General features: G+C 42.3%; 2 protein-coding genes across 3 annotated transcripts in view; one reads left to right on the top strand and one right to left on the bottom strand.

The window, feature by feature from the left end:
- The window catches only part of LOC135100754 (solute carrier family 12 member 8-like), a 57,852-nt gene that overhangs the window by 38,716 nt on the left and 9,136 nt on the right, over positions 1-10,000 (top strand). For both annotated transcript variants that reach the window (XM_064003994.1, XM_064003995.1), the window contains exons 5-7: positions 4,625-4,856; positions 8,304-8,505; positions 9,637-9,737. In XM_064003994.1, the coding sequence (XP_063860064.1) occupies positions 4,625-4,856; positions 8,304-8,505; positions 9,637-9,737 (535 nt within the window). The remainder of the gene's footprint in view (positions 1-4,624; positions 4,857-8,303; positions 8,506-9,636; positions 9,738-10,000) is intronic.
- The window catches only part of LOC135100755 (uncharacterized), a 5,375-nt gene continuing 990 nt past the window's right edge, over positions 5,616-10,000 (bottom strand). Inside the window, exons 2-5 of the mRNA XM_064003997.1 lie at positions 7,838-8,027; positions 7,098-7,376; positions 6,473-6,594; positions 5,616-6,102 (exon numbers count right to left, since the gene is read on the bottom strand). Of these exons, the coding sequence (XP_063860067.1) occupies positions 5,979-6,102; positions 6,473-6,594; positions 7,098-7,376; positions 7,838-8,020 (708 nt within the window). The 5' untranslated portion in view covers positions 8,021-8,027 and the 3' untranslated portion in view covers positions 5,616-5,978. The remainder of the gene's footprint in view (positions 6,103-6,472; positions 6,595-7,097; positions 7,377-7,837; positions 8,028-10,000) is intronic.

Here is a 10,000-nt window from a genome sequence, read left to right as displayed (position 1 = left end):
GAGAGAGAGAGAGAGAGAGAGAGAGAGAGAGAGAGAGAGAGAGTGTGTGTGTGTGTGTGTGTGAGAGAGAGGAGTCCTGTCTATCATTCTTTTGCCTCCACATAATCTTCTCATCCCTCACCTGTTTGCTTTCTTCCTTAAAAGTTTTCTCTCCCTCCCTGGATCCCCCTGTCCTGCGTCACCCCTTTGCCTCCACACAGTAGTTCTTAGTTACAATAATAACAAAGTAGAAGTATTAGTCACTATCTTAACAAGTTAGATGATTAAATACTGAAAGATTATGGATAAGATGATGGATAAGATGATGATCAGAGAGAGAGAGAGAGAGAGAGAGAGAGAGAGAGAGAGAGAGAGAGAGAGAGAGAGAGAGAGAGAAGGTGAGCAGAAGCATCATGTGAGAGAGGAGTGAGGCGAGAGAAGAGCGGAGGGAAGGCGGGCAGAGCAGGGCAGGTAGCCTTCAGAGAGACAAGAGGGCGGGAAAAACTAATTGACCGTGAGCATCACCTGCCGCAGGGATAAGAGAGAGAGAGAGAGAGAGAGAGAGAGAGAGAGAGAGAGAGAGAGAGAGAGAGTTTTTTCTTTTTCTGTCTTCATCATCTCATCAGTTCATTTTTGTGTCTCGTTGTTGTGTTTTTATGCATCGTTCGTATCGATTTCTCTTCCGCCTCGTCACCAGTTCTCTGTCGCATCATTCGAGTCTCCCAGGTAATGAAAATCAAAGAAAATTCAAGGTGGAAGCATGGTCGTGGAAGAGGCGTGGCGTTGGAGGGAGTGGATAGAAGGAGGGGAAGAAAAATGGAGAAGAAATTTTTCCTCCGATAACGGGGCAAATAAATTTCTCCGTCTTTCCTCCCCTTACTCTTCCCTCTCCTGCTGGTGCTGCTGCTCCTTCCCTCAGCCTATTACCCTCTCCTCTGCCTTCCTGTGTCTTCCCCACCATCATCCCTCGCCGATTTTTCTCATATTCCTCCTACGTAATATTTTCTTCCCTTCATCATTTTTTTACGTTATCATCCTCCATTCTAATCATTTTTCCTTCTTTTCTTTCTTCCTTTTTTTCGTTTTTCTACCTTATTATCACTTTTTTTTAACTCAGCTCTCTGACGTAATACTTTCCTCCGGCATTCCTCGTCTTTTTGCTTCACTCTCCATCATTCTAATACTTTCCCTTCTCTTCTTCTCACCTTATTCTCTCCGCTTCAAAAGAAAGAACAAAAAGCGATAATTGGATGCACTGGTTAAAGTGTTTATTTTTTTCTCCACTGTCCGGATTTTGTCTCTCTCTCTCTCTCTCTCTCTCTCTCTCTCTCTCTCTCTCTCTCTCTCTCTCTCTCTCTCTCTCTCTCTCTCTCTCTCTCATCTCTCTCTCTCTCTCTCTCTCTCTCTCTCTCTCTCTCTCTCTCTCTCTGACCACTAGTGACCAGTACTATGATAATTTTATTCTTCTACCCTCGCTCCCTCTCTTCCTCCTCCTCTTTTTTCCTTCCTCTTCCTCTTCCTCCTCGTCCTCCTCCTCTTCCTCCTTCTCCTCTTCCTCCTCCTCCTGCATCTCCCTTTCGTCCATCCTTCGAATCATGAACTAAAAAAAAAAAAGAAGAATAGTGATAAACATTTCCTGTAATGAAAAAAAAAAATCCGTATAATCTTAACAAAAACTTAACAAAAATACAAAAAAATAGAAAATAAACAAATAAGTAAAAAAAAAAAAAAGAAGACAAGAATAAATGTACAGAATAAAATAACTGTACGTGGTGAATCACATGCGTTGTAAGTATTTTTACCCCAAAAAAAACTCATGTTCCCTCCTTTTGCATTGCTGCGAGGGACCCCAATGTTATTTTTTTTCCCGTTTTCTTTCCTTTTTACTTTCCTTTCCTTTTCCAATGTGTCCCGGGCAGGCAAAAGAATAGAAAAAAAAAAAAAGGGAGGATGGGTGGTGCCAGGGTTAAAAATATACAAGTAGGGAGAGGTGTGGAGGAGGGAGTGTAGTAGCCAGCCTCGGTAGCCACGCCCTGAAATTGTATAGGCATTAACGAAGCTATTTATCCTGTAGAAGTGCTGGGCGGTGGCCGGCTTGTGGGTTCGCCGTTACCGGATTCTAGTATATTTTTATTTATTATTTTTTTTTTTTTTTACCTCTCTCACTTCCTCTTGTTTTTCTTTCAGTTCTTTCTCCGTTTTCCTTCTTCTTTTCCTGCTCTTGGTCTGTGTTCTTCTTTTATACTTTTGTATGTGTATTTTTTTTTGGTCTAAGCTTTTCTGTTTCACTTCCTTTTGTTTTCTTCTTTTTTTTAACTTTTCACCTTTTGATCCTTTTTCTTCTTCGCATACTATTCTTACTTTTTTGTTCTTCTTTCCAAGGCCTATGTATGTTTTTTTTTATTCCATGTTTTACTTCCTCTTGCTTTCTTTTTGTTTCTTCCTTTCTTTTTTTCTTCTTTTCCTCCTTTTGGTCTGTGTTCTTTTCTTCCACTTCCTCCTATGTATGTGTTTTTTTAAGCTTTCCTCTTTCACTTCTATTTTTTTCGTTCTTTTTTTTCCTTCTTTTCCTGTGCTTGCTCTTTGTACTTCTCTTTCACTTGCTCCTATGTATGTTTTTTTTAGCTTTCCTATTTTATTTACTATTGTTTCTTTCTTTTTTTTTTCTTCTCTTCCCCTCTTTCTACTTCTCTTCCTCCTGCGCCTTCAGCTGTTGATCTTTGCTCCTTTTTTACTCTTGCTTCTCCTCCTCCCCTTTCTTTTTCCTCCTCTTGTTCTTCCTTCTCTTCCTACTCCTCGTTTTATCCCTATTTCTTATCACTGATCTTTCCATCTTTTCTACCTTCTCTTCTTTCTTCTTGTCGTTTTACTTTCATTCCTTATCAACGTTCTTCTTATCTTTTCTTTCTTCTCTTCTTTCTCCTTTTATCATCATTCCTTATCGTCGTTCTTCTTAGCTTCCCTTCTCTCTCTTCGATTCACCATTCTTTATCCCGATCCTCCACCATTTTTCCTCCTTCTCATCTTCCTCCTCCTCCTCCTCCTCCTCCTCCTGGTCCTTCTTTTCCTCTCCTTTCTCCATAAGGCTGCTCCGAAAACATAATTCAGCCTTTCTTTTCCATAATCTAACCTCATAATGCTGTAATAGATTTTTTGAACTACTGACTCGTCATTCTTGTCACGTTTACAAACTCACAGGGAAAGTTTTTTTAGATGTGAGACACGTACGTGGGATGTGATAGTGAGGAGGAGTTATGTGGCAGGAGATGAGGAATGCGAGGGGGTGAACGACTGAGGGATGTGACGGGAGGACAGGAGGTGGAGAGGATGGAGCTAAGCAAACACTCCACCAAGCGCCACCTCAGCCGCGCCCTCCTCCACCCACCTCTTGAGGAAAACTTGGCCGCACACTTGAGTCCTGGCCGGGAGAAAGGGAGGGAAAGAGGGAAGAAGGCGGAGAAAGAAGGAAGGAGCAAGAGGAGGAAAGGGAGGAGAAAGGAAGTAAGAGGAAAGAATCTCTGGCTCAAGTGGTAAAGGAAAATTGGCTGAGTTTTTTTTTTTTTTTCCACAAGGTTTGCATTATTTTTCCCTTAATTCTCGTCTTCCACTTATCCGTCTCTCTATTTTCTGTTCGGTCTCTCAGTTTGCGTCCGTTTACCAGTCAGTCGATCAGTCTGTGTCCTTCCATCCATTTTACTTACTTTCCTTGCGTGTCTGTCTTTCTTTTATCTAATTATGTATTTTTCTATTCACATATTTATTATTTTAAGTGTCTATTTATCTACACACCTAATTGCTTCCTCGGTTCCTCTTCCTTTCTTCCCCCTCCCCCATCCGTTAGTTTGGTTCTTTCTCTCCCTCGTGCGGCCTGGCCTCCACCTCTGCCCCTCCCATCCCCCAGAGACTTGCACTTCTCGGGAACGGTTTCCAAGGTGACTCAGGAAAAGCATTGCACTGACTGCGGGAGACGTGATTCGGAGAGGCTGGCCAGAGTGCACGAGGCTGAAGGTGGGGCACAACAGTTACCAGTCTTGTACTGCTACTACTACTGCTGCTGCTGCTGCTGCTGCTGCTGCTGCTGCTGCTGCTGCTGCTGCTGCTGCTGCTGCTACTACTACTACTACTACTACTACTACTACTACTACTACTACTACTACTAGTAGTAGTAGTAGTACTACTACTACTAGTAGTAGTAGTACTACTACTACTAGTAGTAGTAGTACTACTACTACTAGTAGTAGTAGTACTACTACTACTACTACTACTACTACTACTACTACTACTACTACTACTACTACTACTACTACCATTACTACTATTACTACTACGACTACTACTACTACTACTACTACTAATAATAATAATAATAATAATATTACTACTACTACTACTACTACTACTACGACTACTATTTCTACTACTATTTCTACTACTACTACTACTACTACTACTACTACTACTACTACTACTACTACTACTACTACCACTGCTACCACTACCACTACAACTAATAATAATACTATTATTACTACTAAAATTCTAACATCACCACTACCACCATTACTATTATCATTACTGTATCACAGCTACCACCACCATCACCATCAGTACCACCACCACCACCACCACAACTCTCCCTTTACAGACCGTGGGCATCTCCCTCTGCGTGACTGGGTTCGGGGAGTCGATGGCTAAGCTGCTGGACCTTCGCTGGATGTGGGCGGAGGAGGCAATGGGCGCTGCGGCTCTGCTCCTGCTGGCGCTGATTAACGTGGCGGGCGTCAAGTGGGTGGTAAAAGTGCAGTTCCTCCTCCTCCTGTTGGTGCTCCTGGCGGTCATAGACTTCCTGGTGGGGAGTTTCCTCAAGCATCCAGAAGGTCAGTGTGTGTGTGTGTGTGTGTAAGTTGAAGAAAAAGAAAAAAAACATTTTTTTGTATTTGTTTTTGTCAATAAAGTACTACTACTACTACTACTACTACTACTACTGTGTGTGTGTGTGTGTGTGTGTGTGTGTGTGTGTGTGTGTGTGTGTGTGTGTGTTGGTGAAATCTGTATTACATCCTCTTCCCTTTTGTTACTTTAATGTGCATTCCATGTTACCTTTTGAAGTGTTGGTAGTACCTTGTTCCGTCACGCACCCCAACACGCCACAAAAGTTCTATTTACGTCCGTGTGTGTGTGTATGTGTGTGTGTGTGTGTGTGTGTGTGTGTGTGTGTGTGTGTGCGTGTGTGTGTTTAAAATAAGGGACCACAGCCCTCTTTACTACACAAATACATGCCAAGCCCTTGAAAGCAGGACGATGCGAGCAGGAAGCCACCCCATCCACTCGCCGCCCTGCAAGCTTCGCCGTGAATCAGGTCCTCTGGTGCACTCTTACTTTCCCTCTTACCCTCGCCCTTACTTTCCACCTCACTGCCCTTGTTACCTTACTCTGCCCTCCCCCTCAGCACGGTGCACGGCCCTGGGTGGCGGTCGTGTACCAGGTAGGCAGAATACGTGGTTCCGTGGTGAGGTCACCCCTGCTGGTCACATTGAGAGGGAAGGCTTGCAAAAATATGTCAAAGAAATCGAAGGAAAAAATATATCCACTGGTTTAAGCAATTCATATTTTTCCCCGCAGAGCAAAACACGATGAATAGTTCCGTGCCTGTGCTTTATTTTCAGCAGGAAAGCGGGAATATATATTTTTATGCTTCACTGTTTGGACAAATGGCTCTTGAATAATGATATGTTGGTGCATTATGATGCTATAAAAAATTCTATTAGGCTACGTGAGTGACGTCCACACACACACACACACACACACACACACACACACACACACACACGTGCAGTTAATGAGAGCCATGGTGGAGGGGTACCAGGAGTGTCTGGTGTAAGCACTTAAGGTGCACATGAATGAGGGCAGCAGTGTGGGCCCGTGACTCGCGAGGCTTGGTGGTGACATGGCCAGGAGGAATCGATGAGCGTGGGTCAGAGTGAGGGATCCTGGTGAAGTCACAGTGCTCCACAGTCACTAATGGTGATCCTGTCCTCAGGCTCGTAGTTCCTGCCGCCCATACGAGACAGCTGCTGCGCCACCTCCATCCCCTCCGTCACGATTCCCACCACGCGGCCAGACCTGAGTGGTGTGCACAGTTGTCATGAGGCTCCGCGGTATGGTGGGAGGGAAGGCTGTAACAGGCTTAGTGTCTTAATTGTGCCTTGTTGCCTGCGGCCACTTTCAAGGACGCCGGACGCGATATGATATACATATATATATATATATATATATATATATATATATATATATATATATATATATATATATATATATATATATATATATATATATGGATAGATAGATAGATCGATAGATAGGTATCGCAACCAGCATAATCGGAATAATTGTACACATGAATTCTTTCCCTAAACGACATATTCTTTAACATCTTCCTGAAAGTGTTAGTCATCTGTCTTTGATGTGGACGCTGTGTGGATGCTGGGCTGACCTGAACACACTATCGCTGAGGCAGATCTTCAGCTGGGGGCCGACTGCCCAGGTATGGGTCTGCATGTCGTAGTCAGTGGTCACCGCCACCACTGCTCCCCGCATGTTCTGCTGCTTGGTGACCTGTTGGAAGGTCAAGAGACACATGTTTAAGCTGAGAAACAGACACAAACGAATATATAGAAACGAATATATAGACATGGAGACAGACAGACTCATATATAGACCGACAGACATCTAGAGAGACTGAGACGCACATACGAACATACAGAGACTTACAGACAGACAGACAGATATATGCATAAGAAAATAACGCCTTGAATTCTGTGTAATGCGTAGATGTGAATATATATATATATATATATATATATATATATATATATATATATATATATATATATATATATATATATATATATATATATATATATATATATATATATATATATATATATATATATATATTTTTTTTTTTTTTTTTTTTTTTTTTTTTTTTTTTTCCAACAATGGTTAACATGAGTATTTCACACACACACACACACACACACACACACACACACACACACACACACACACACACACACACACACACACACACACACACACACACACACACACACACACACCTGTGCCCTAACTACTCTCCGGCTTCCGCGGTACAACTGACGGTGCACAGGACCTTCGCCTCCTTCGTCTTCCTCTTCCTTGCGGCCCTCAGGCATGCGCGGGTCCCATTCAGTATTCTGGGGCTTTTGCACTTGCGGTTCTTGGTACAGCAAGTCCCCCAACAGGCACCACTCGTCCTTGCAGCAGGCATACACGCGGGAACCCTTGTAGCCAAACCCCTCTTGTCCCGTCACTAGACTTTCAAACTCCACTGCAGCCTGGCCCGCTTCCTCCTGTACCTGTGAGTTAGGGGCGGCGTTAGGCGTGTCATTGTCCTTACAGCTGGTAGTGGTGCGGGAAGAGAAACAGGGTGGCAAGTTTCATGGTTCTCACGTGATTGCTTGTGATTAGGTTAAGGTCTTCAGTATTTGCAATGAACCAAAGTTGACCTATAAGTACCACATGTTACCAGCGTTTGCTTCACTTGCCTCATTAACTAATTTCATGACGCCACCTGCATTCAAAAATTAAAAACTAGCTGCTTTGTGACCTCCATGTTTATTGTCTGCATTATTAACAGACAGATGTTTTACAATTCATTATAGCCGTGAGAATTTAATTTTTGTACCTAATGCACATGAAATATTAAAATGAGATGTGTGTGTGTGTGTGTGTGTGTGTGTGTGTGTGTGTGTGTGTGTGTGTGTGTGTGTGTGTGTGTGTGTGTGTGTGTGTGCGCAACATGGAGGAGTCGCCTCACCTTGATGACGACGCGGCCCAGCTCCTCGTCCATGCAGGAAAACTTCATAAAGAGGTGCTTCACTTGTGGGTCGTCAAGGTAGACGAAGCGTCTGGAGATGCTGGGGGAGGGTTTGGGGCTCCATTGAGGGAAGACGTTGTTCGGGAGGCCCTGAGTCAGACCTGAGATGAGCGCCGTTACCATCGTGAACCTACCGGAAGGAAACAAAAACTGTAATTGTTGGCATTGGCCTCAGGACCATGGCTGGCTTGGCTGCCCCTCCACCCACACAAAGACACAAAGTCTCCTATGGTGTAATTACTTCAGACAATTCAGAACGCACCGCACGATATTTGATGTTTATACATTAAGGTGGTGAGAAAGAAACATAATTAAAAGTTTACTCGGTGTCGGAATTTATTTTACATACAACTTTTTGTAACACTTATTCTCCCACAAGTGTACGTAATTATTCTGAACTTGGCAGAGGCTGGAGTGACGGGGTGGTCTGCGGTGACCTGGGCCAACAACACCAGGCCAGGCTACACGGAGGACAACAGCTGGTTCACGGTGCTGGGCGTGTTCTTCCCCACCGTGACGGGCATCATGGCGGGCATCAACATGAGCGGCGACCTGCGGCACCCCGCGAGGGACATTCCTGTCGGGACACTTTCCGCCCTCGGCCTCAGGTACTTCTCCCATCCCCACCAACATTTCCACACTGCTCACTCCCAGGAGACCAAAATAAATCTCACAAATATAACTACCATTAACTACAAAAGTTTTCTCGTTAAGGTCGTCTTGTTGATCGTGTTGCGTCCTGCGAGGGAGTCACCACCTGCTGCTGAGGCGGGAGGGGAGGTTGTGCGGGCATCTATGCTGGCCATCCCTTTAAATAATTCACTTACTTATATATATATATATATATATATATATATATATATATATATATATATATATATATATATATATATATATATATATATATATATATATATATATATATATATATATATATATATATATATATATATATATATATATATATATATATATATATATATGTTACAGTCAATACCTGAATCCAGACAATTTGTAAAGTGACTGATTTTTTCAGGCAATTTGTGAACTGCCTGGTTAGGTTAGGTTAGGTTAGGTTAGGTTAGGTTAGGTTAGGTTAGGTTATAACCTAACCTAACCTAACCTAACCTAACCTAACCTAACCTAACCTAACCTAACCTAACCAGGCAGTTCACAAATTGCCTGAAAAAATCAGTCACTTTACAAATTGTCTGGATTCAGGTATTGACTGTAACATATATATATATATATATATATATATATATATATATATATATATATATATATATATATATGGTATTACCGTAGTGAAGTTCCCTCAGCCAGCCATGAATGCCGACTGTCCTGCGCCCCTCTCCCCCGCTGGGTGGGAGTAGCATCACAACACAGAGGTGTTAATTACGACATTCATTTTGTATACTGTTTCCAGGGGCATCTTAATGTTGGCGTAAATGTGCTTGGCGCCGCGGGCGGGATCGGTATTCTAATTAAAGTAGCTGTGTAGTTTAGTTTTTTTTTTTCTTTCTTTCTTTTTTACTGTCGTTGATAAAAGATTTATTGTTACCATTACATTTATTTATTTATTTATTTATTTATTTATTTTCTTTTATTTTTTTTTATTTATTTATTTATTTATTTATTTATTTTTTTTTTTTGTCATTAATGTGTAATCATCGTTTCAGTACTTTCCTTGTGTGAAGAGTGAGTCTCAGGATGTCTTTGCATATATACCCCTGCAGCACGGTGCTGTACCTGATGTTCGCAGTGGTGCTGGGCGCCACCGTGGAGCGCAAGGTGCTGCTCACAGACTACATGATCACCGAGAAGGTCTCAGCGCTGGGTAAGCCGTGTCATCTGGTGCAGTGGTGGTGGTGCTGGTGCTCCTTCATCTTATGCCTGTCTAGCCTTGCTCACTGAGAGTGTACTTGTGACGTGATTGATAAACTTGACGTGCGGTGTTAACAGTGTCACTTGTAATGTTGGTTATAAGTGATAAGGTAAAAGGTTTACCTACTTTATGACAATGTAAAAAAAATATATATATATATATATATATATATATATATATATATATATATATATATATATATATATATATATATA

The sequence above is a fragment of the Scylla paramamosain genome, chromosome 5, assembly GCF_035594125.1.
Source record: "Scylla paramamosain isolate STU-SP2022 chromosome 5, ASM3559412v1, whole genome shotgun sequence".
In the NCBI taxonomy this organism is placed as follows: domain Eukaryota; kingdom Metazoa; phylum Arthropoda; class Malacostraca; order Decapoda; family Portunidae; genus Scylla; species Scylla paramamosain.
This window is presented reverse-complemented; position numbering and strand designations above follow the sequence as displayed.